We start from the raw sequence: 26,532 nt of genomic DNA, 5'->3' as shown, positions 1-26,532 counted from the left end.
TCCACACATAAAGCACTTGTGGTATTTATTGCCCTTTTAAATACCTCCCACTGTTAGTGCAATTTGTCGTTCAATGCGGTTCGTTGGGGGGGGGGGGGGGGGGCGATTGAGTTCCTGCACACATTCTCTGAGAAACAAAGCCCTACATAAATTTATATAGTCTTACAGATACAACCGGCCCTTTGAGGACAACCATAATGCTGATGCGGCCCACAGTGAAATTAAAGGGGTTGTAAACCTTCATGCTTCTTCACCTTAATGCATCTTATACATTAGGTGAAAAAACACCTGGCAGTAACAGGCCCCCCAACCCCCCCGTTTTACTTACCTGAGCCCTGGAACTTGACCCGATGGGGACGCGCTGTCTCTCTGCCCGGGGTTCTTGGCTCTTGATTGGATAGATTGATAGCAGCGCAGCCATTGGCCTCCACTGCTGTCAATCAAATCCAATGACGCGGGCACCGGGGAGCGGGGCCGAGTCATACATTTGGCGGCTATGGATGCCGAATGCTGGACTCGGGAGCGTGCCCGCAAGGTAACCCCCTCGGGAGAGTGCTTCTCCCAGGGGGTTATCTGATGTGGGGAGGAGCCGAGAGAGCCGCCAAGGGACCCCAGAAGACGAAGTTCAGGGCCACGCTGCAAAGCGAGCTGCACAGTGGAGGTAAGTATGATATGTTTGTTATTTAAAAAAAAAAACGAACCCTTACAAATCACTTAAAGTTTGACACCTCTGCTCTAACTGATACACTTGTAGGTCAGCTTGTTCTGTTGAAAAGCAACAGACTTGCTAGCCAGATCACCAGGTGAAAACAGAGGGGAAAAAAAACATAAAAAAGAAAACAAATGCAGCCACCACATCTTAGACTGATATATGTTACATTTTAGGTTCTGGGTTTATTACCACTGAGGTGCATTATTTTGCATCTTTCGAATCCACCTGGAATTCAGCTTCAAAAATTGTCCTTGCAACTTATTCACAAGCAAACATTAGCGTCCCTCTCTCTAGCAATGAAGGGGGGTTTGGGTTAAAGCTTGAAGGTCACATTTTTGTTTGCATTAATTCCAAAGTCATCCTTGTACTCTGCATTTATTTTGATATATCCTGTTTACTATAGGCAGAGGATATTTCAAGTGGAGGCAGTAAATCGCGGCACAGTAATATGACCAGTAGTGTAGTGAGATGGGAGTTCAGCCCCCCCGACACCTCATTTACATGGAATGCGCAACAGACAAACAAGCCGTCTGCTATTTACATAAAATGATATTTATCGGCATGAATGCCTTCATTGTGCTTGTCCCTGCCTCACTGCTGCTTAATTAGGACAGGGCAGAATACAATAAGCTTACAGCTTGCAGATTGGGCAAATGTACATTACAAAACGGCTGCCAAGTCTGACTGTCACTGTCCTAGATCCTGTTGTGTTTAGACTTACCAGTGTAGTATGGCTGTACACCTGATTGTTCAGTTATGGGGATTCCCCCCAAGTCCTGTTATTTACCGGTATTTATTTCAGGTACTTATATAGCGCCGTCAATTTACGCAGCGCTTTTACATATACATTGTATATTCACATCAGTCCCTAACCTCAAGGAGCTTACAATCTAAGGTCCCTAACACACATTCATACATACTAGGGACAATTTAGACAGGATCCGATTAACCTACCAGCATGTCTTTAGAGTGTGGGAGGAAACCAGAGTACCCGGAGGAAACCCACGCAGGCACAGGGAGAACATATAAACTGCAGGCAGATGGTGTCGTGGTTGGGATTCGAACCAGCAACCATTTTTGCTGCTAGGTGAAAGTGCGAACCACTAACCATATGAGCTGAGCACTTTGTTCCCAGGTATTCTGGAGGGGACTAGTAGACTGATTGCATATATATTTTTGGCAGCTAGAACAAATAAGGCTCAGTGCTTTCAGAAGTCTATGGCACCCTTAGATTTAGTAAAAAACGAAATAATCAAGCCTATTATACAATGCCCAAAATAAATGTAACTTAATTTGGGAGTGCATTGATCCAATATGATGCTAACAGATAGTTTCCACTACTTTGTGTCTGCTGCAGAGGTCTCAGACTCTTTATCTTAAGCAAGCCATAGATTATACCATTTTATTTCCTTCCACCGTGGGTGTAAATTGCTAGATTCCCCCATCAGCACTGACTGAATCCCTCCCGCAGTGCTTTTGCGTTCTGCCGGCTGGGAGCCTCCTCTGCTTAAATTGAAAGTTAAGTAGACCTACCACTAAGAAAAGATCTATTAGCTAAGCATGCCTCTTCCTTAGCCCATATAGGCCCAATGTCAGCAGATTATATGGTAACAACTTGAGTCTCTGTAGAGACCCCCCTCTTAGTCCACATCTTTTGAACTAGGAGGCAGGACAGCAGCATGATGTGATCAGATTTTAGAATACAATTCTATAGTACTTTCACACTTTATCAGTGAATATCTTTGGTGGCTCTGGTGACTTGTCTTCGATAGATATGGGAAGCTTTTGGGTAATGTAACCCAAAGGTGCTCATTTGCTCTTTTTTTTAAAAGAGCCTGGTATATTGCCAAAGTGTAAAACCTAACATACCCTGACCAGTGAATGCATCCTGTTCTAGTTTATAATACTTGTGCTTGTCTAACACTTTGGGGTTGATTTACTAAAGGCTAATAGACTGTACACTTTGCAAAGTGCAGTTGATCCAGAGCTTAGTAAATGAGGCAGAACATCACTTTGCAAAGAATACCCAATCACGTGCAAGGTAAATTAAAAAACAGCATTTTTGCTTGCAAATGATTGGATGATGGAAGTCAGCAAAGCTTCTGCTCATTTTACTAAGCTCTGGGGCAGCTGATCTTGCAGAGTACAAATGCAGCTTGAAAAGTGCCCAGTCTATTTGCCTTTAGTAAATCAACCCCTCTGTGCCATAAAAGCTCCCTGGCCCAAAGTGTATATAGGACCTCAACTTCTGTCCAAGCTGGAATTTGCCTCCATCCCCCTTCCATTACTAAACCTGCCACCCGTTAGTCGTTTCTAAGATACTAGAGCTTCTACTGCCAGCTATTCTCATCCAGGGTTCCGTAGAGCTAGGGGTTCCTTGTGCTGTGGCAGATAGACCTCCCATTTGATGGTGTCCACATAGTTCTGTGGTCAACGCCACTTGGCAGAGCCAGCTGCATGGACCCAATTACCGTTTTATCTGTAAGGGTGTCATTCTGACCACCACTGTAAGGGCGGGTATTCTGTCTAGCCACCAATACAAAGGGGCATTTTTCCCACTGGCCATCAATTAGTTGGTTTGCAAGGTTTCTCTGAGACCTGAAAATTATTTTAAGGGTGTCTCTGCAGTAAAAAAAGGTTGAAAAAGGCTGCTCTACTGGCTATTGCAATTCCGGCACTATACAGTGAATACTAGAGAACAGCTTGGCACCAGTTGAAGGTGGGATCTCACTTTAGAGAGAAGTCAAGGACTGGTGTACAGATCTTTCTTGGTATCAATGTACACTTTAAATTTGTATGTGTGATTCAACAAACAGTCTTGTGACAACGTTTCTACTTGGCAGCTATCTGGCATATTTCAAACAGAATTTTATTCAGTTTAAAAGTACACAGTATGATTACATGCTTCACTGACTTTGCCATTGTTTTTTTTTTTTTCTTCCCTCAGTGGTGATAATGTGCGCCAGCAGCGACACAGTCAGGAACATTATGTTAGCTGCACATCGACAAGGACTGACCAAAGGGGACTATGTTTTCTTCAACATCGAACTTTTCAACAGTTCATCTTATGGTAAGTCTACAGGGCTGGGTTGGATTTTGTGTTTTGACTGATCATCAAAACAAACCTTCTAAGTGCCTGTGGGGCACTCCTAGAATTTGGGCATGTGCACACGTACATCTCTAAATATAAGCTCCCAAAGATCGTTCAGTGGTTGATTGTGTGAATATCCAGTCTAATCTAATAATTGCTGTCAGCTAAATGTATTTGGGTGCACTTAAAGGGAATCTTTATTGTCTTTTCAACCAATCAGGCTCCATTGTATTGCATGGTGCTGTCAATCTAACATGTTTTTAGGTGTGGGAACCAGATGGGCAATTATATAGAGAGCTTACATGAAAGAGAAAGCACATGAAGGACCTCAGCTGCATGTTGATGGTTAGTGCGTAGTGAACAGGCAGGCGGCACTGATAGCTTTGAGGAGGCATTAAGAAATAAAGCTCTTGTTAACTTGACTATCCAGCGTAGCAGTAGTGTGTATGTAGTGCACCCCTGAAGGAGCTGCTGGATTTGATGGTCACATTTTCCCAAATTTAGTGCACTGGCAGCCAGGCATACAGCATTTTCTTCTCTCTCACTGACTCAAATAAACAGTCTAGGGGTGTCTTTTGTATGTTTATTGCTGAGTTGAACTTGGACGGGTGAGGGGGATCACATGGGATACCCCAGAAAGAACTGAATTGACCGAGGACACTTCTTTTCTCACTATTCTGGCAGGGAGTTTACACAAAGGTCAATACTTGTTGGGAAAATGCCTAGGACTTGTTTTTTTCTGTAGGATTTAGGACTGCACAGTCTCTAGAAAACAGGATTTAGAACATTACTGATAATGCCACAGGATCATCAGTTGCCTCCTTCTGATATCCACAGGGCAACCTTCAGTGAGGGAGACACAGACTCACAATACCACAGGACAGCTGGACAACCTCCACCGGGTATCCTACATTGAGCTTCTCTAGACTGTAACAAAGAAATCCCAGACTTTAGAAGATATGCCGCCAGCATAGACTACAGCTAAGACCTTGATAATATCCAAGCAGCGTCTCCAGCAAACTGCCCTGAGGGGCAGAGCCCCTTAGATAGGGAACTCCTCCGGTAGGACTGATCCCAGTATCCAACGACTCTGCTCCAGGCTTCAGACTATTTAAGGGTTTTCCAGCCACATACAGGACACACCTCTCCAGGGTTTAGTTGGGTCTCTGTAAATATTCAGGCTGCTTTTCTATTCTTCCTCCTACTGTAATTCTAGAATCCTCTAGAATGCAGGGGGAAGCAATCAGACCAGCAGCCTGTGAAACACTGAGCAAGCTAGAACAATCAACTCCTGCTCCACAGATTACAGAGGAGCTAAACTAAACTTACTTAGCAACTTATACTAACTGGGAGGGTGCTACATGTAAATTATATGGAACATTTCTATTATATTGTATATTTGAGTATAGTTTTGTAGTTATAAGACAGATGCACTGCCTCAAACCTAAGCAATTCATATTAATTATGTCACATACCTAGATGGGGAGCCTGAGATGATGAGGGTGGACTTTCTTAGTGCTTCAGTCTAAGCACTCTTGGGTAGTGGGACAGAATGCAGGAGTGGCACAAGTGCTGGTAAAAGTGATGTTGCTGATGTAAGTAGAGCTTTGTGGGTCACCGATGAGAACTCAATAGTACAGGAACAAGCTAGAGTCACCTACAGACAATAAATATTTCACCTATATGACAGGCAGAGACATAGTTACATAGTTAGTCAGGTTGAAAAAAGACACAAGTCCATCCATTTCAACCTTAAAGCGGGGTTCCACCCAAATTTTGAACAATATCTGTATGTATTCTCTTCCTTGCCTAGATGCTGACATGCCGTTTAAAAAAATTTAAATCGCCGTAATTACCTTTTATTTTTCTATTCTTCTTTGCACTTCCTGGTTCTCCTCCCGTGGGAGTAGGCTTGTTTCTAGCCTCTCCCAGACTCCTGGGAGCTAGTCTCAGGCTTCCCAGGATGCCACTGAGCACGTACGGGAACGAGCAGTGAATGCTGGGAGCACAGCATTCACCACATCCAGGAAATAAATGCTTGTGGGCTTCAAATGCCCACAATGAAGATGGAAACCGCTGCAGTGAATAATATAAGTTATTCTTTCCGACCAAATCTGACACAGGCGGACATATTACACACAATATGTGAATATGTAATGCTGAGAAGAAAAGTTTGTGAATGAACTAAAAAAAAACAAAAAACGATAGATAGGTGGACCCCCGCTTTAAGTCAGGGACAGGCTAAGTCAGCAGCTTGAAGACAAGGTGGTACCAGAGTGGCAGGCAGAAATCGTAGTTCAATAACAAGCCAGGGTCAGTACAAGAACAGGTTAGCAAACAGAAGAGTCGGTGAACAAGCTGGGTTCTTAACAGAGATTTGGATCAAATGCAGAATCACAGGTTACAGAGTACAACTGCAGATCTCTCAGCACTGGAGGCTTGCAGGCCTTAAATAGCTTGCTTGGTGCTACTGCTCGCAACGAGCGTGCATGCACACGGACACTTGCACCCGAGCAGAAATGCAGGACTGTGCACAACTCTGTCAGGAGAGCCATGCACGCGCAAAGGTGCTCACATCTTTCTATGTGGTTTGGCTTGATCTTGACAGATTATACAGTGGAAAAACAGATCAGTCGATCGAAAGACATAGGCAGCTAAAGTCCCATGAAAATCTCCCATTCCTTACACTTTCTGTTGGCTCTTTAATGTAATAGGTGGCCTCAGTGGCCAATAGGAAAGCACTGAGAGGGAGGTAGCACCAAGCTCACCTTTTACATGTACTTTTCGCTGCCTATATTTTTGGATCTACTGATTGTTTTGAACATGCATGTCCCTGAAGGTAACCTTTACTTGTGTACTTTTCCACCCTATTACTCATTTAGAGTCTTAACGGGTTTACTTTAAATTCTCAGCCCAGGGCCAGTGTTTGGTGAGCTATCCTAGTTTGTGTACAGACAAATTAATAAGCAGATGAGTCATTGAGAGAGATTCATATCTTCTTCCCAGGCAAGGTCCTGGAAAGCTGTTCTGTATGTGAGTCTCCAGGACTGAAGGTGTACACTGGAGCTAATCTTATTCTGGCATTTCTGTGTAAATAAATTCTAGTCCTTGAAAGAGCCAGATGTTGGGTGCATGTGCTGCCCTGCACAGTCTGATGGAAAGTAAACTAAGCTGATTTTAGCTTGATTATTAATCTAGTAAAACGGCAGCTCAGGGACTTGTGGCTACTTATGAAAAGCAGAATTTCTTGCATCATTTCAGTACCAGTTCAAATAGTACATTTCTAATGCAATATCCGTTTTCCTAAATATTAATTTACACTTCTAGCTGGTGCGTCCTGTGTAAGGATTTTCGTACATAGCCTGATTAAAGCAAACCTTGTGAACAAACAAAACTCAAAACTCAAAGAAGAATGCATATACAGTAAGATTTAACATGCTCATGGTATTTTAAAAATTCATTCTCCTTATTTTTCAATCTTCAGCTTTTATAAAATAAAACCTGGTGACCCTGCTATGGAGGTCTTTGTGCAGACAATGCCTGTTTAAGATTGACAACGCTCAACTTTAGCAGCCCAGAATGCAAACTCTCTGCGTCTTGTGCCGCTCATTTGTATCTAACCACATTAAATCTCTCAATGTGTGGTTTGATGTGCACAGCATGAGCCTGTCATTGATTTGTTCAGGCAGCTGGCCGCTGAGCGCAAATGCCTGTGCTACCCACTGCAGAGAAACGCTGATTCTTGGTGGCATACAACCCTTATCAGCCATCCGATTGAGCTCTAAGGCCCCATTCACACCTGGGAGGCTGACAGCTTCGGCAGCTAATCATGGCTGCTCGCATGTAATTTCTCAAGCAGCAATTACCTGCAATGATCAGCCTTAGATGCAGGCTGGGAGCTTCAGTGATTTGCTGCGGAGCTGTCACCCTCTCATTGCTTTCAATGGGGCATCTGCCTGCAGCTTATCCCCGGGAACCCTTGCTGGGTCTCCCACATGTGATTCCTGACAACCCCATTCACAAGTGGGAATGGGGCCTAAGACTGGAAGGGAGGGTTGGGGATGGAAGAGACCACGATATAAGGTTTCTATTCATATGCTATATGTAGTCAGGTACTTGGCTACCACAGTATGGAGAAGGAGAAGGAGACATTGCTGTTATTTACTTTCCTCTATGTGATGTTAATTTTGTACTGCACAACCCTCTTCTGGCCAGCAGGGGAAGATCCAGTGGATCCAGTGAATCCAGAAGTCCAGTGAACCCATAGACCTCAATGAGGAGGACCTGGAATCCTGGGAGGTGTAGTCCAAGGCCGCAGCCATGTATTGGTACAACTGACTGTTTTAACTACAGGTCCCAATAGACTTTGTATGACTAGGAGGAGCTAGGGAGAGCTTTTATTGAATTGCCTGGGAAAAGCCTGCTCTCTTGGAGCTGTGGGAGTCCACGTATCCAGCCCTGTGTGAGCATGACACAGAGCCAGTCCTATAGAGCCTGAGGTTGAGGGCAAGATCGCCGATTTGCCAGGGAATCAGCAACACTGTCAGCCTTGTCAGCTTGCAGGATTGCTTTCTAAAGACTGGATCATTCTCCAGATACACCGCTCTGACAGTTTGAGTTGCAGTCAAACCAGAACAGGACTGAAGGGGCCCTTTCCACTGTAGAAGCCTACCTCCACCTCAAAGAGTTGGAGAGAGGGCTGCTGGCCAGCTTTTTACTGTTTAGCAGTAGCCATATCTCTGAGAGCAGGACAATTATAGCACCCAACCTACACCCCTCCGTAAAAATTCTGCACTTCATTACCTTCAAGTCCATACTGGATCACTACCACTTCTGAGCTGTGGTTGTTTTGCATCATCATTATATCTAGCCCACTCCTATTTTCACCTTGCACTGAACTTTATTGAACCTGTTATCACCTTACTGCATGAAAGGTTAAAGGACCACCATAAGGCGCACCAATGCTCACTTAAAGAGCTCAAACGTTAGCCGGCAGAAGATCAACTTTAAGGACTGCCCCTATCATCCGTCTAGAAGGTTTGCCTCATTTCCCCTTCGCTGTTTATGCTGTTCAGTCTGACTGTGCCTACCCAAACGGTGTAGGCCTAGCACAGCCACTATCAATGCACACTGGCAGTATAGCTCCTGTATTGTTAGATCAAGTCTCACAACTGCCCACTGCTGCACTTTAGGTGACACTGTTACTGTATACACTGATCTCGGCGGTTTATGCCATTTATGCCTAACCCTCCTGTTAGCCATTCTTCGTTTTGAACTGTGTTACCACAATTGTCAACTATTTGTACTTGCTTCGTTATCAACTTTATGGGTGATAATATATTGGGTTTACCCTTGCTAACTGCTTGGTTCTTGTTTCAAAATAGCACTGTTATTGGGTGGTAAGAATTATTTGCCGTGTTTTACTGTGTTTGCCTGTCTCTTTTGCTCAACCTGGTGTGTCTGAGGGCTGAGGCCTTTGAGGAGGTCAAGGCAAAGAACAGAGGACCCACCTCAACCAGCGGCTTCTTCAGGGGTAGCGCTACATATATATATTTGAGTTCTCCGGTAGAGTACAGCTCACACAGTATAACTTTGATCCTGCAGGGTGGGATTCCCATATATTTTCAGGTGTTGCAGACTATTTTTCATTTGATTTTTAGGTTTTATATTATGTAAAGTGTTCATATAGTGATCTTTCCCAATTTGCAGTTTCCTTCTTAAATATAAATGAGCACTTGCCAATTTGTACCTTTGCTTGATTTTAAAGTTACATCCTGAGGCCTTTTCCATACCAGGTGGTTTTCATAAGACAAGGTGTCTCTTAAGCTTGCTTTGTCACTTGAATTTTTATTTTTTCCTGCTCTCTGTCATCCTACACAATAAGCAGGAAACATTTCTGTTTGTCTTTACAAGGAATTAGTACAAGGAATTTCCCTCTTACCAGTGTACTCAGGCACTAAACAACGCCACTCTCGTACTTATGACAAAAAAATGAGTTTACAGTAACTCCACACTTATTATCTCTTTTTTGTTTCCTTGTGTAATATTTGGAACCAGCTTATCTTGGCTTTTCTAAGTATTTTCTTTCCTGTTAACTATAAAAATGCATACATTTGAAGAGATGAAAAGATAGTTTCCCTGTACAATGCAATGTGAATTTTGGTTTACCACTTCTAAGGGGTGTTAGAATCATTTAGGAGATCTGAGATGGGCCTTTACTAGTGCAAGGTACTTTCCAGTCATAATTGGACATTATTGGGAAAGTTAAGGGAACACCATACACCTACAGTGCATCCGCTTCAATATTTCCACATTTTGTTATGTCATAGCCTTATTCCAAAATTGATTCAATTAATTATTTTCCCCAAAATTCTACAAACAATACCCCATAATGACAACATGAAAGAAGTTTGTTTGAAATCTTTGCAAATGTATTAAAAATAAAAAAACGAAAAAAAACACATGTTAATAAGTATTTACAGTCTTTGCCATGACACTCAGGTGCATCCTGTTTCCACTGATCATCCTTGAGATGTTTCTACAACTTGATTGGAGTCCACCTGTGGTAAATTCAGTTGATTGGACATTATTTGGAAAGGCACATACCTGTCTATATAAGGTCTCACACTTAACAGAGCACGTCAGAGCACAAACCAAGCCATGAAGTTCAAGGGATTGTCTGTAGTCCTCCGAGCCAGTATTTTATCGAGGCACAGATCTAGGGAAGGGTACAGAAAAATTTCTGCAGCATTAAAGGTCTCAATGAGCACAGTGGCCCCCATCATTCAATAAATAGAAGAAGTTTGGAACCACCAGTACTCTTTCTAGAGCGGGCTGCCTGGCCAATACTGAGTGGCCTTAGTCATGGAGGTGACCAAGAACCCGATGGTCACTCTAACAGAGCGCCAGCATTTTCCTGTGGAGAGAGGAGAACCTTCCAGAAGAACAACCATCTCTGCAGCACTCCATCATCCAGGCCTGTATGGTAGAGTGGCCGGACGGAAGCCACTCCTCAGTAAAAGGCACATGACAGCCCGCCTGTAGTTTGCCAAAAGACACCTGAAAAACTCTCGGACCATGAGAAACAAAATTCTCTGGTCTGATGAAACAAAGATTGAACTCTTTGGCCTGAATGGCAAGCATCATGTCTGGAGGAAACCAGGCACTGCTGATCACCTGGCCAATGCCAGCCCTACAGTGAAGCATGGTGGTGGCAGCATCATGGTGTGGGGATGGTTTTTAGTGGCAGGAACTGAGAGACTAGTCAGGATTGAGTGAAAGATGAATGCAGAGACATCCCTGATGAAAACCTGCTCCAGAGTGCTCTGGACCTCAGACTGGGGCAAAGGTTCATCTTCCAGCAGAATAATGACCCTAAGAACACAGCCGACATAACAAAGAAGTGGCTATGGGACAACTCTGTGAATGTCCTTGAGTGAACCAGCCACAGCCCAAACTTGACCCTGATTGAACATCTCTGGAGAGATCTGAAAATGGCTGTGCACCGACACTCCCCATCCAACCTGATAGGTCCTGCAAAGAAGAATGGGAGAAAGTGCCCAAAAATAGGTGTGCCAAGCTTGTAGCATCATACTCAAAAAGACTTGAGGCTGTAATTGGTGCCAAACGTGCTTCAACAAAGTATTGAGCAAAGGCTGTGAATACTTATGTACTTGGGATTTTTTTTTGTTTTTTTATTTTTAATAAACTTGCAAGATTTCAAACATCTTCTTTCATGTTGTCATTATGGGGTATTGTTTGTAGAATTTTGGGGAAATGGGGAAAATGAATTTATTCCATTTTGGAATAAGGCTGTAACATAACAAAATGTGGAAAAAGTGAAGCGCTGTGAGTACTTTCCAGATGCACTGTGTAAAGAATGAACAACCTTTAATCCAGTTATAAAAGTCTAAACATTGAAAGTGTATCTCTAGGCAATACCTATTCTTTTTATTTCTTCAAACGGGGACACCTGTTCCAGGAACAGCTTTCTAAAAGTTCATTTACACTTGTGTCACCCTCTAAATAGTGATCCAAAAAGTGTTTGACAGGCAATGAAGATGCATTATGTCACTTCCTCACCGACTGTTTTAACCTCTAAAAGCCTGCACCACCATGCCACAACTGACTGCATTGTACATGTTTGTGGGGTGGTTGTGGCGCCACCCCCCCCCCCATTCACTTGAATGAGTTGTGTTTGGTGGATGGTACTGCAGAAGGTGACAGCATTGATAATTTGTGCAATGCCATTAAACTATGCATCACAGCCACACCATGTGTTCACCCCCCGTATGTCAAAAACTTTTGGCTACACATACACTTCAAATATAATGTTAATACCAGCAAAATTTTCTCTTTCTCTAACTTTAAAGTTACAATTACAATGTAACTAAATGGTTAAATTTTATCCACAATTTATCACTAGAAGTTGTTACAGCACCATTGAAGCTTCAGGTCCGGACTGGAACATTCATAGGATGGGAATGTGCACTGCAGGGTTGGACTGGTGTACTAAGTATGTCCTGGAAGTATGAATGAAGTCATGTACGTCACACCTAGTACTTCACTAGAACAAAATATTACAGCGTACACATGCAAAAAAGACATTTATCTCCTGCATTTATATCCTGCAGGTATTTAAAATACCTAAAAATTTCCAAAAAATATGGGGATTTGGTCACACCATATTGCTATATGGTGCTTAAGCCCACTTACTGCGACAAAGTACCCCATAGTTAGTGGGTTCTACGCTATCCATAGAATGGGAGATCCATGCTTCTCTGAACCATGGGAGAAATACACTCCTCTATATGAGAGAACTAAGGGACTCCACCTATGACACAGGTGGACACTAAGGAGAGGCAATGATGAGAGTGATACTTCACTAGGGCTTCTTTCACACAGAGCGGACTCTGCTCTGATCAGCAGGGGATCTGTGAGCAGATCCCCTGCTGGTTGGAGCAGAGCGGAACAGATGTCACATCCATGCTCGTTTAGTTTCTGCAATGCGGACACTTGTCAACAGTATCGGTGGCTGGGTGTAAACAGACTCCACTGTCCGTTTACATCAGGCTACCTCCGATTTATTCTGCCAAAACGGAAAAGGATGCAGTCCTTTGCTGTTTTTTAGCAGACCTGATTGGGCCTAGAGATAGGCAGGTGTAAATGGACACAAGTCTGTTGACACTCCCCTGTCCATAAGGCTCTACATACCTTCCGATAAGGTCTGCCAGAAAAACTGACAGGCAGACCTGATTGGAACAGCTACGTGAAGGGGGCCTAATCCAAAAGTGGTTGAAGGCCATCTCAGTTCTGGGACCTCTGGTGTTCTATACCAACAAGGATCAATTCTGATATCAGTTTGAAACACTTGATTTCATTTGATTTCATTTTCAGTTCAGTTGACTTCCTTCTCACCTACATTGGACTTGCTTCGAACTACTTTTATATTCGCATTGACCTGTATGGGAAAAAAAGCTGCCCTGAAGCAAACAATAGCATGTGGAAGGCCCAAAAAACACTGAGGAATTTAGATTGCCTAATATACAGGTGCATGAACTACCTGTACATTCATCATATCCAGTTTTTTGCTAGCTGGAGAAATGATGTAAACAGCAAGCATGGCCACATAGCAGGCAATTGACCTCTATTAGCTACAGTTATTTAGGTCCTTGGGTCTATAGCCAGCCATATGTATTGGTTCGTCGGTGAAAGAGACTTTGGGGTTGTTTTACTAAAGCCAAATAGAGTGCGCACTTTGCAAAGTGTAGTTGCCCTCTGCAAGTGCAGTTGCTCCAGAGTTTAGTAATTTTTGGTAAGGCTTCACTTTGCAAAGAATATCCAGTCACGTGCAAGGAAAATAAATAAAAGTGTATACTAATGTCTGGTACACATGATGAGTATATTGGATAAATAATTGTTCTTTTTTTTTTTTGCATGCTAATCTCAGATCGAACAAATATAAAGAGATTTCCTCAAACTTACCAACCAGCCTGCGACCAACTGAATTGACCTGTCTAACAACATGCGTTAAGAACAGGGGTTTAGTTGCACACATTTGTAAATACATGCGTAAGCTGCAGGCCTCGCCAAGGCACATGCTTACGCATGTATTTGCAAATGTGTGCAAATAAACCCCCGTTCTTAACGCATATTGTTAGACAGGTCAATTCAGTTGGTCACTGCCTGGTTGGTAAGTTTGAGCTTGGAAATCTCTTTATATTTATTCGATCTGAGATTAGCATGCAAAAAAATGAACAATCATTCGTCCGATATACTCATCATGTGTACCAGACATTAGTATACACTTTTATTTATTTTCCTTGCACGTGATTGGATATTCTTTGCAAAGTGAAGCCTTACCAAAAATTACTAAGCTCTGGAGCAACTGCACTTGCAGAGGGCAACTACACTTTGCAAAGTACACAGTCTATTTGCCATCCCAGTTCTCCTTGCTACAATGACCAATTATAGGTGGGGGCAGTGGCCACTTTTTTGTACCTTGAATATATTAATCTCAGATGGAACCTGAAAAGTTTACTAAAGTCACAAACATTCTCGTACAACAGAATAAAAATTCAGAAGTGATGTAATGTGTTGTAGTGTATTTGTATTGCATTTGGCATCGTACAAATTCTTATTACATGCATGTCCGATCAGATAAAATCAGATGGACTCCGTCATGATCAGCTCTCGAAAGCTCTGTACTAATGATCTGATTATAGTACGATCGTTCCGAAAGCGGTATTTTTCGTACTATTTTTTGATCGTGTGTACGGGGCTTAATACAGTGATCAGTGCTAAATAATATGCACTGTAACTGTACAAATGACACTGGCAGGGAAGGTGTTAACATCAGGGGCAATCAACTGTGGGGGGGGGGAGGTGCTTGTACTGTGGGAAGACAGAGATCCGTGTTCCTGCTTAGCCGAAGCACAACATCTCTCTCTTCTCCTATCACAGAACAGCAATCTGCCTTGTTTACATAGGCAGAACGTCGTTCTGTCTGCCTTGGGAATGATCGGCGGGTCCCATCGGACATCGGGTCCACCGCATGCGTGCTCCAGACCCAGGAAACAAAATCACGTACAGGTATGTGATTTTGCGCTGAAGGGCCGCCCTGCCACAGTATATATGTGTGGGGTGGTCTGGAAGTGGTTAAAGTCTAGTCTATGGAAAATGAAGGGTACTGAAATTTGTTGCCATTTTACGAGCGCAAGCAAATTTAATGTTTGACATGTTGGGTATCTATGTAGTTGGTGCAACCTCATCTTTTACAGTATATTTTACCAAAAAATTGGGGATTTTTTTGCATTTTTTTTTGCATTTGTGTGCCCTAAAATTAACTATAGTGTAATTTTTCTAGAAATTTTGCATTTTGACATAAAAAAAATTGGAACTACCACTATTTTATTCTCTATGGTGTCTGCCTTCAGAAAATATGTAATATTTGGGTTTTTTTATGTAATCTTCAGGCTTAAAATTATTTTTTAAGCATGTGTGCAAAAAATGGCACTGGCAGAGGCAGCAGTTTGGGCCAACTGCCTCCCCTTGCCCCCTTCATGCCATATATACCCTCGACTACTGACCTCAGACAGAGAACCTATCTACTTGCTAACCTGCAGGGAGACATTTTTGCCATTGGGGTTGATAGAGACAGACTGTCACCTCCTGTGTGTGATGCAAAGTTTCATGAATGGTATTAACTGGGCTCAAGTATGGGTGATTTTACTGTTGCTTCTTAAACATCTGCAAGCCATGCCCTTGCCATTTTTTTCTACTTCACTTAAAGTACATAACCAACAATAAGCTATACTGTTATTTACCAACATATATATTTACTGGATGCCTTATACAAGGGGAGTTGCAAATGGAGAAACTGTTTTTTTTTTATGGTGACTGGCCGAGCTTGTAAATATTTTTATATCTCCCCTAGGAGATGGCTCGTGGAGGCGAGGAGACAAGCACGACGTTGAAGCAAAGCAAGCGTACTCATCCCTGCAAACAGTCACTCTACTCAGGACAGTAAAACCAGAGTTTGAGAAGTTTTCCATCGAGGTGAAAAATTCTGTTCAAAAGCTGGAACTCAATGAAGATGATTACGTAAGTAGCTGATGACCAGGTGAACGCTTTAGCTGTCTGTAAACAACCTCATAATTTAATCAAAGGTGACAAGAGGCTTTACCCTGTACGCCTTTCACTGGTCACCGAGGCTCATGTCAACATTCTTTTGCTGGTGGTGCTTTTACATGTTGTGCTTCGTTGTAGTGTATGGTTTGTGGGTAAAAAATATATATTATTGCTCCTCTAAGTAATTGCGACATCTCAACACACAAGAAATATTATACAGGAAAATCTGGAAATTCTAGGTGGAGCAGGATGAAATAGATAGTAGAGCATAGAGTGGAGGGGTATGGAGTATATAATATAGGGGACTGTTTACAGAATGGAGGGATATGGAGTATATATGACATTGTGTACAGAATGGAGGAGTATGGAGTATATATGACATTGTGTACAGAATGGAGGGGTATGGAGTATATATGACATTGTGTACAGAATGGAGGGGTATGGAGTATATATGACATTGTGTACAGAATGGAGGAGTATGGAGTATATATGAGATTGTGTACAGAATGGAGGGGTATGGAGTATATATGACATTGTGTACAGAATGGAGGGGTATGGAATATATATGACATTGTGTATAGAATGGAGATATATAGTATAGAACAGACTGTACAGGGTAGGGGAGTGTGGATTATATAACACGGAACTTATTGTACAGAGTGGAGGGATATGAAGTATATACAAGAGAGCACAGTGTTCAGAGTAAAGGGCTGTTGAGTATATAACATAGAGTGTAATATACAGAGTGGAGGGGTATAGAGGGTATAAGAAAGAGCACAGTGTACAGAGTGGAGGGGTATGGAGTTGTATAAAATATAGAACACAGTGTACAGAGTGGAGGGGTATGGAGTTGTATAAAATATAGAACACAATGTACAGAGTGGAGGGGTACAGAGTATATAACAAAGAGCGCAGTGTACAGAATCAGTGGCACATAATCCATGCATACCCCTCCATTCTTGACGGTGCTGCCCTAAGGCATCCATGGGTGCAGGGTGTGACAGGTCACAGTGGGCCCCCCCTCCTTCGGGGCTGCGTGCAGTGAACACCCTGGACCCATGGATGCCTTAGGGCAGCACCGTCAAGAATGGAGAGGTATGCAGTATATACAGGAGAGCACAGTGTTCAGAGTAAAGGGCTGTTGCCTGTATAACATAGAGCACAGTGTACAGCATGGAGGGGTATGGAGTATATAACATACAGCACAATGTACAGAGCGGAGGGGTATGGAGTTTATAATATAGAGCACAGTGTACATAGTGGAGGGTTATGGAGTATATAAGAAAGAGCACAGTGTAAAGTGTGGAGGGGAATGGAGTATAAAACAAAGAGCTCAGTGTACAGAATGGAGGGGTATGGAGTATATACAAGAGACCACAGTGTTCATAGTGGGGGGTTATGGAATATATACAAGTTAGCACAGTGTTCAGAGTAAAGGGCTGTTGAGTATATAACATAGAGCACACTGTAAAGAAAGGTGGAGGGTGAAATATATAACCTCCTAGAGCACAGTGTACAGAATCCAGGAATATGGAGTATACTGTATAACATAGTGCACAGTGTGCAGAGTGGAGGGGTATGGAGTATAAATCAGAATACAGTGTACAGAGTGGAGGGGTATGGAGTATAAATCAGAATACAGTGTACAGAGTGGAGGGGTATGGAATATAAATCAGAATACAGTGTACAGAGTGGAGGGGTATGGAGTATAAATCAGAATACAGTGTACAGAGTGGAGGGGTATGGAGTATAAATCAGAATACAGTGTACAGAGTGGAGGGGTATGGAGTATAAATCAGAATACAGTGTACAGAGTGGAGGGGTATGGAGTATAAATCAGAATACAGTGTACAGAGTGGAGGGGTATGGAGTATAAATCAGAATACAGTGTACAGAGTGGAGGGGTATGGAGTATAAATCAGAATACAGTGTACAGAGTGGAGGGGTATGGACTATATAACATAAAGCACAGTGGACAGAGTTGTGGACTATGCAGTCTAAACTGTAACATAGAGTACATTCTACAGAGTGAAGGGGTATGGAATATAAAACATACAGCACAGGGTACAGAGTGGAACAGTATAGAATATCTATGCAGGAGAAATTAGGTAATGGTCGGTTGTGCTTATTGACTGTAATGGGCCCTTGTTTAAATACAGCATCTTGTTTTCAATCAGACCAGAGCTATTTTTGGGTTAGCTACATTGTACGGTTAACATCTTTTTAAATGATGCTAAACAGAATGACCTAAGTACATTTTTATTCAAATATTTATTCAGTTTAGGAAACATTAATTTAGCCTGAATAAACAGCCTAATTGCAAAGTACATCTACTAGCACACACATCATTTTTATTACCAAGCTATTAAATTCTTTTGCTTCCTCTTTGCAGTTGATACACAAATGTGCAAGACGTTGTTTTAGTTGTGCTGTTTTTTTTCTGAAGAGATCCTATATCACGGTATTGTCCAAAAGTAAAAACAGAGCAATATACAAAGCCTGAAAACTTCCAACTCTTAGGTTTAGTGAAGAGTACTTTCTGAGGAGCATAGTGAGGTTGTTACTCCATTTTTATATGCGTAAGTGTTTGCAGCCTCTAAAAAGAGATGTGAGTTCATGCTGAATGTAGGTTACTATATGGATATTTTCTGCATACTAAGGACAGTTTCATCCACAGCTTTATATGCATCAGTTCAAAAGTATGGATATTTTTACATAGGTACATTGGTCTAGCTTGGACCAGTGTAACTATCATAGGCGTGCGCACAGGGTATGCCTGGGCACACCCTAATCACCCCATGCGCAATAGCATTATCACTCTGTGTGCCAACTGGAAGATGGGAAAGAACTCCCTCTTACCAGCTCTGCCATAAGAGAAACTGTTAAATCCATGGGTTTAGTTCCGCTTAATGATTTACTGCTGTTCAGGGGCTCTGGGCTTCAGCAAAATGGCAGCCTCCAGCAAGAGGAAACAGGCGCACACTAATTTTGGTAGCATCATTATTAAGGTGGAATGTATGTTCCTTGCTAAAGAACATTCTTTTTATTACGTTGTTATGGTAAAGTTCAGTTAAACACATAATAAAGCCAAGATCCGCTTTTTATAATAAGGTACCCTTTCCCATACCAAATTGGCATATTAAAGTGAAAAAAAAAAAAAACTTGTGTGAAAGAAAAAATTAGAAAAGGGAGATGATGCTTCAGTGTAAAGCAGAAGCATCTTCCCATGAAATTTGGGGTTTTCAAGATCTCTCTGGAATGCGCTTGATATCATCCTCTAATACAGTGGTCTCCAAGATGTGGCCCTTTGCTTGCCTTTATCTGGCCCTTGGGACAATTTTCTTCCAACCAACACCAACGATGGGCACCATTCCTCCCACTAAGACCATCATTGGGGCACCATTCCTCCCATTGACACCATCATTGGGGAATTATTCTTCCCACTCATACCAACAGTGAAGCACTATTCCTCCCACTAAAACCATGGCATTGTTTACTCCCTCTGATGGCTGGGCATTTTCTTCTACTGCTGGCCAAAGTCCGGCCCCTCTAAAGCGTGAAGGACTGTAAACTGGCCCTCTGTTTAGAAAGTTTGGAGACCCCTGCTCTAATAGATCTAGCAGACGGAAGCCAGGAGTAAGGTAGGTATATTTTTTTAAACTTTTTTCCCACATTCATTTTTTTATTCACACTCTAGTGCAGTGACTTGCAATGGGGAGGGAGGCCCTGATGTATTAAGTGGACCTTGCCTTTTAGTGCAAGGTCCATTTTACAATAACACCATTCTGAAAAAGTATAACACACTGTTGGCAGATACATTTCCAAAACATACATATGGCTTGTATAATATATGGGATGCGGACCTGCTGTTTGTTGTGTTGAAATGATTGCATATGGTTGTTAAAGTGGAACTGGCAGTTGGAATTTTTAATTTAGTGAAGCAGCAAGAACTATTGTCAATTGACTTTGATGATGCTGACAAAGAGTTTAGACCTTTTGAATTTATATTGCAATTACAGTATATAGGGATATTCCGAGTTGGAATGCTTTCATACACAATGCCTTGAAAAAGTTTTCATACACCTTGAAATTTTCCACATTTTGTCATGTTACAACTAAAAACATAAATTTATTTTATTGGGAATTTACGTGATAGACCAACACAAAGCGGCACATAATTGTGGAGTGGAAGGAAAATGATAAATGGTTTTCAATTTTTTTTTTATAAATAAATATGTGAAAAGTGTGGTGTGCATTTGTATTCAGCCCCCCTGAGTCAATACATTGTAGAATCACCTTTCACTGCAATTACAGCTGCAAGTCTTTTTGGGGATGTCTCTACCAGCTTTGCACATCTAGAGAGGAACATTTTTGCCCATTCTTCTTTGCAAAATAGCTCAAGCTCTGTCAGATTGGATGGAGAGCGTCTGAACAGCAATTTTCAAGTCTTGCTACAGATTCCCAATTGGATTTATGTCTGGACTTTGACTGGGTCATTCTAACACATGAATATGCTTCAATCTAATCCATTCCATTGTATCTCTGGCTGTATCTTTGGGGTTGTTGTCCTACTGGAAGGTGAACCTCTGCCCCAGTCTCAAGTCTCTTGCAGACTCTAACAAGTTTTCTTCTAATGCCGCGTATACACGGTCGGACTTTTCAGCTACAAAAGTCCGACAGCCCGTCCGACAGCCCGTCCGACAGACTTTCAACGGACTTTTGGCGGACTTTCAACAGACTTTCTAACGACCAGACTTGTCTACACACGATCACACAAAAGTCCAACGGATTCGTACGTGATGACGTACACCAGACTAAAATAAGGAAGTTGATAGCCAGTAGCCAATAGCTGCCCTAGCGTGGGTTTTTGTCCGTCGGACTAGCATATAGACGAGCGGATTTCTGGGTCCTGCGGAGTTACGATGTAAAGATTTGAAGCAAGTTCCAAATCTAAAGTTCGTCAGATTTGCGACTGGAAAAGTCCGTTGAAGGTCCGGTGAAGCCCACACACGATCGGATTGTCCGCCGGATTTGGTCTGTTGGACAAGTCCGGTTGAAAAGTCCGACCGTGTGTATGCGGCATAAGATTGCCCTGTATTTGGCTCCATCCATCTTCCCATCAACTCTGACCAGCTTCCCTGTCCCTGCTTAAGAAAAGCATCCCCAGAACATAATGCTGCCACCACCATGATTCACGGTGGGGATGGTGAGTTCATGGTGATGTGCAGTGTTAGTTTTCCGCCACACAATGCGTTTTGCTTTTAGGCCAAAAAGTTCAATTTTGGTCTCATCTGACCAGAACACCTTCTTCCACATGTTTGCTGTGTCCCCCACATGGCTTTTCGCAAACTGCAAATGGGACTTCTTATGGCTTTCTTTCAACAATGGCTTTCTTCTTGCCACTCTTCCATAAAGGCCAGATTTGTGGAGTGCACGACTAATAGTTGTCCTGTGGACAGATTCTCCCACCTGAGCTGTGGATCTCTGCAGCTCCTCCATAGTTACCATGGGTAACTGCTAGGGATGCACCGATACCATTTTTTTTACGAGAACAAGTACCGATACTTTTTTTTTTTTAGTAATCGCCGATATCAATTACCGATACCTACTGCAACTGTTTTGTTTTAACTTCAGCTGTCAGCAATGGTACAAAGCATTGAAAAGTTATTTACAAATGAAATAAAATGATTTATTTTTTAATTTAGCACTTTTTCATTGTGAAATGTGTAAATATATGTTAATATATATGTGTAAAAATATTCACTAACAAAGCAAACAGAAAAAAAGTTTTTATCGTTTATCAAATAGACATAAACAAAATTTAAAAAGCAGGAAAATAATAATTAAATGGAGGAGAATAGGGAGTTGATTAAGGCTGATTAGAGTAAATTAAGGGTTATTAAGGGGTTAAACAGAGGAACATTTGTTTATCCCTTTGATCTGCAGATGAAGAAACAGAAATATACTAAAAAAGAAACAAAGTTTCTTTTTGTTTTAGTGTTTCAGGGCTGAGCAATGTTGACAGCGTCAATTACCGGACTTCTTTAACACTGGGGAGACCCACTGACAGCTCAAAGAACCGAGCCTGAAAGTATCAGTTTCAGGTATCGGTGCACTTGCACCAGTACCGATACTTGTGCAAATACTCGGTATCGGCACCGACACCGATACTAGTATCAGTGCATCCCTAGTAACTGCTTCCCTGATGAATGCTCTCCTTGCCCTGCCTGTCAGTTTAGGTAGACAGTTATGTCTTGGTAGGTTTGCAGTTGTGCCATACTTTTTCCATTTTCGGATGATGGATTGAACAGTGCTCCGTGAGATGTTCAAAGCTTGGGATATTTTTTTTAAAGCCTATAGCCTAACCCTGCTTTAAACTTCTTAACAACTTTATCACTCACCTGTCTGAATATGCTTTGATCCAAACCATTCCATTGTAGCTCTGGGTGTATGTTTAGGGACATTGTCCTGCTGGAAGGTGAACCTCCACCCCAGTCTTAAGTCTTTTGCAGACTCGAACAGGTTTTCTTCCAAGATTGCCCTGTATTTGGCTCCATCCATCTTCCCATAAACTCTGACCAGCTTTCCTGTCCCTGCTGAAGAAAAGCATCCCCACAACATGATGCTTCCGCCATCGTGTTTCACGGTGGGGATGGTGTGTTCAGGGTGATATGCTGTGTTAGTTTTCTGCCACACATAACATTCTGCTTTTAGGCCAAAAAGTTTAATTTTGTTCTCATCTGACCAGAGCACCTTCTTCCACATGTTTGCTGTGTCCACCACATGGCTTCTCGCTAACTGCAAAACGGAACTTCTTATGGCTGCCTTATAACAATGGATTTCTTCTTACCACTCTTACATAAAGGTCAGATTTGTGGAGTGCACGACTAATAGTTGTCCTGTGGACAGATTCTCCCACCTGAGCTGTGGATCTCTGCAGCTCCTCCACAGTTACCATGGGCCTCTTGGCTGCTTCTCTGATTAATGCTCTCCTTGCCTGGCCTATCAGTTTAGGTGGACGGTCATGTCTTGGTAGGTTTGCAGTTGTGCCATACTCTTTTCATTTTCAGATGATGGATTGAACAGGGCTCCGTGAGATGTTCAATTCTTGGGATATTTTTTTTTATAACCTAACCCTGCTTTAAACTTCTCCACAACTTTATCCGTTATTGGTCTTTTTTTCTAACCTCTCTGACTTCATAAAAGTGAAGTTAGATTGTCCTTAGATGAGCAAATCCTTCACCTAGAAAAGGATGATCTGAAAACTTCCCATCGTAGAACAAAGCACTGTAGGGACACTGTCACTTTTGTATTTATCTTATTTTTGGATAAAGTAGGGAAGGATTAGAATCCCTAACAGCAAAAAATTGTTTTAGCTGCACTTACAGTGAAATCCCCCTTTTCTGTGTTGAAATGGAAATGACCCTTCAACATTTCTTGAAACTTCTTGTATGGCTTGTACAAAAGTTGATAGTGTATAGAAAGTGTAAAGCTGCCCAAGGATGCATACATACATACATACATACATACATGCACTGAATAGTGTTTTTTCCAAGAGGAGGTATATCCATAGAAGGTATGCAGGAGAGCAAAGTTTGCAGTGCTGCTGCCAATGAATGGTGCAGGCCATGTTCATTGTAGGTCATCAATAATCTAAACATTTCCTGGAAGCTTGCGTTATAGAGCTATATAAATGCAGGTGTCAGGGAGTACTCAGGAAAAGTTAAGGTTATTCCTTCAATATGGGGCTTACAAGTGCTTAGAGTGTAGTAGCTGGTTGAATTCTGCATGGATATTATGGCACAGTTTATTAGGTGCTGACAACTTGTCTCTTTGTATGTTGGTGCAAACATTTTTACTGTTATATTACAGTATATGTTTGTTTTGGCACAAGACAATTTTCGTTGCAATCATATTGTCAGTCCTAGTATCAGCATAATGGAATCATTTTTATTGTGATAAAATTATTGATGCTAGGATTATGGCTGATCTTCTGACTTTGTGTTAGGTTTGGGTATTTGATTGAAATTTAGAGTTGGGTCTATGGGTTATGTTGACATTTTGGGTTGGGGTTTAAAAGTGAGGTTGTGGTTTAGGATTAGCGGACAGATTGAAGTTTAGGGTTATGCTCAGAGGAAAGCATTAGGATTAGAGGTTACTATGAAATTTCATTAGGTGAAGGTTTAGATTTTTAATATAGGCTGAGGTTTGTGGGTTAGGTTATAGTTAGCAGCTTTATGGGTACAGTTGAGCTAAAGGCTTAAAGCGGAATTCAGCACATAATTTTTTTTTCCTGGGGGGGGGGGGGTAGCGGGTGCCTGGTTTTGACAGGTACCTGCTCTGCCACTTCCAGTCGGATCGCCACAGCGATCTGAGCGGAAGTTCCCCCCTCCCCCTACTTCCCCCAGCAGCCTTCTTAGACATGTCACAGGTCCCAGAAAGCTGCAGGACCATTCAGATTGAGCAGCGCAGCTCATGCATGCACAGTGAGCAGCCGGGTGTGAAGCCACAAGCAGTCACAGCTGGCTGCCCACAGTTAGTATGCTGGGGATCAAAGGCTGGTGAAGAAACCAGGCAAGAGAGGACAGCACTAGATCCTGAGACTGGTGAGTGTCCTAATATTAAAAGTTATGCCCCGTACACACGAGCAGAATTTCCAAGATTCCATCCAAGATTTTTCCGACGGAATTCCGCTCAAGTTTGCCTTACATACACACGGTCACACAAAAGTTCTCTCTCAAAAGAACGCGGTGACATACAACACTATGATAAGCCGAGAAAATGAAGTTCAATGCTTCCGAGCATGCGCCGAATTGTTTCCGAGCATGCGTGTTTTTTGCATGCTGTATTGCATACAGACGAACGGAATTTCCGTCAAGAACTTTTTCCGTCAGAAAAATAGAGAACCAGCTCTCAATCTTTTGCTGGCGGAAATTCAGACAGAAAAAGTTGGATGGTGCATACACACGGTCGGAATATCAGACCAAAAGCTCCCATCACACTTTTTTTGACGGAAATTCTGACCGTGTGTATGCAGAATTATAGTAGCAAAAAAAATTGTGTTTTTTTGAAAAAAAAATGTGGGATATTTATTATAGCAAAAAGTAAAAGATATTGTGGTTTTTTTTTTTCAAAATTGGCGCACTTCTTTTGTTCATATTGCAAAAAAAAAAAATGCAGAGGTGATCAAATACCACCAAAAGCAAGCTCTATTTGTGGGTAAAAAAGGACGTCAATTTTGTTTGGGTACAGCGTCGTATGACTGTGCAATTGTCAGTTAAAGCAACGCAGTGCCGAATCACAAAAAATGGCCTGGTCATTGAGCAGCCAAATCTTCCGGGGCTGAAGTGGTTAAGCATCTCTTGACGTCTCTCTCAGATAGAATAAGTTTAGTGCTTGTAGTTGTTCCTCGGAACTGAGTGCCTCCAGTCCCTTTATTAACTTAGTTGCCATTCTCTGGACTGTCTCAAGTTGCTGCACCTCCCTCCTGAGGATTGGTGACTAGAACAGTTGAGGTTTAGGAGTTAGAACTGGTTTTGGCTAAATTATTATGCTTAGATTTTAGTTTTACAGTATGGTCAGATTCAGGTTTATGTTTCATTTTATGGGCTAGGTGGAAATTTAGGGGTTGAGTTAAGTCAGCCTTTCTCAACTAGGGTTCCTCCATAGATTGTTATGGGTTCCTTGAGCAATGAGCAATTTCTGCCCCTCAGATAAGTAACCGCACCAGTGTTCTTTTTAACTATTTGTAAAGGAGGAGATTCTTCCTACTGACCACAAATGGCACTCTTTCTATTAACCATTAGGCCCCATTCACACCTGAGCGTAGCGTTTTCAGGCAGAAAGTCACACTATTTTGCTGCGATTTTGCAGCAATTTTGTAGCGTTTTTGCCGCGATTTTGTACAGGTCAAAAGGTCAACGATGTAAAAAGCAGAAAAACGCCCAAATCTGCCTAAAAAGAAGTTCCAGAATTTGTTTGAGCTTAAGGCGTTTTGGAGCTTCTGGCTTCAGGCGTTTGGAGTGGAGACGTGAACCATCTCCATAGAGAATAATTGATTTTTTCCCCTCCAGCATTTTGTAGCTTGAGGCTTCAAGCTACAAAATGCTCAGGTGTGAATGGGGTGTTACAATAATGTGCTGTGAGTTGTAGATATGGTAATTTTTAGCAAGGGTTCCTTCAGACCAAATATTGCTTCAAGGGTTCTTCTGTGTTAAAAAGGTTGAGAAAGGTTGGGTTGGGTTATTAGATTGCGATTAGGAGTTAGCTTTTGAGGAACAGCTGAAATTTGCAAATTTGGTAAGGTAAGTAACTTATTTATTATTTGTATACTAAAATATCACATATACATCAGTGCCGAATATATATCAGGGATCTAAATGTGCCTGCATACATGATATTTGTGTTGAAAATTCATATGCTTAAGTTTGCGACATCTAACTACCGGCCTAAAACTGCCATGGCAATGGTCTGCTGTGTAACCGGGGCTGATAACAGACTAGTGTGAGGACACTGGGCAACAATCTTCAGCTGTTTGTTTCTTGATAGTAAAACTTTTTTGTGGAATTAAAGGCCATTCTGATAACTGGTGTTCATGGAA

The 26,532-nt window shown here is 42.0% G+C and overlaps 1 protein-coding gene across 4 annotated transcripts in view; it reads left to right on the top strand.

Annotated features, from left to right (window-relative positions):
• Positions 1 to 26,532, top strand: part of NPR3 (natriuretic peptide receptor 3) — a 152,284-nt gene that overhangs the window by 36,137 nt on the left and 89,615 nt on the right. For all 4 annotated transcript variants that reach the window (XM_073620795.1, XM_073620787.1, XM_073620811.1 and 1 more), the window contains exons 2-3: positions 3,660 to 3,782; positions 15,739 to 15,905. In XM_073620795.1, coding sequence (XP_073476896.1) covers positions 3,660 to 3,782; positions 15,739 to 15,905 — 290 coding nt within the window. The remainder of the gene's footprint in view (positions 1 to 3,659; positions 3,783 to 15,738; positions 15,906 to 26,532) is intronic.

The sequence above is a fragment of the Aquarana catesbeiana genome, linkage group LG01, assembly GCF_042186555.1.
Source record: "Aquarana catesbeiana isolate 2022-GZ linkage group LG01, ASM4218655v1, whole genome shotgun sequence".
Classification (NCBI taxonomy): domain Eukaryota; kingdom Metazoa; phylum Chordata; class Amphibia; order Anura; family Ranidae; genus Aquarana; species Aquarana catesbeiana.
Note: the sequence above shows the minus strand (reverse complement) of the source record. Positions and strands in the feature narration are given on the sequence as shown.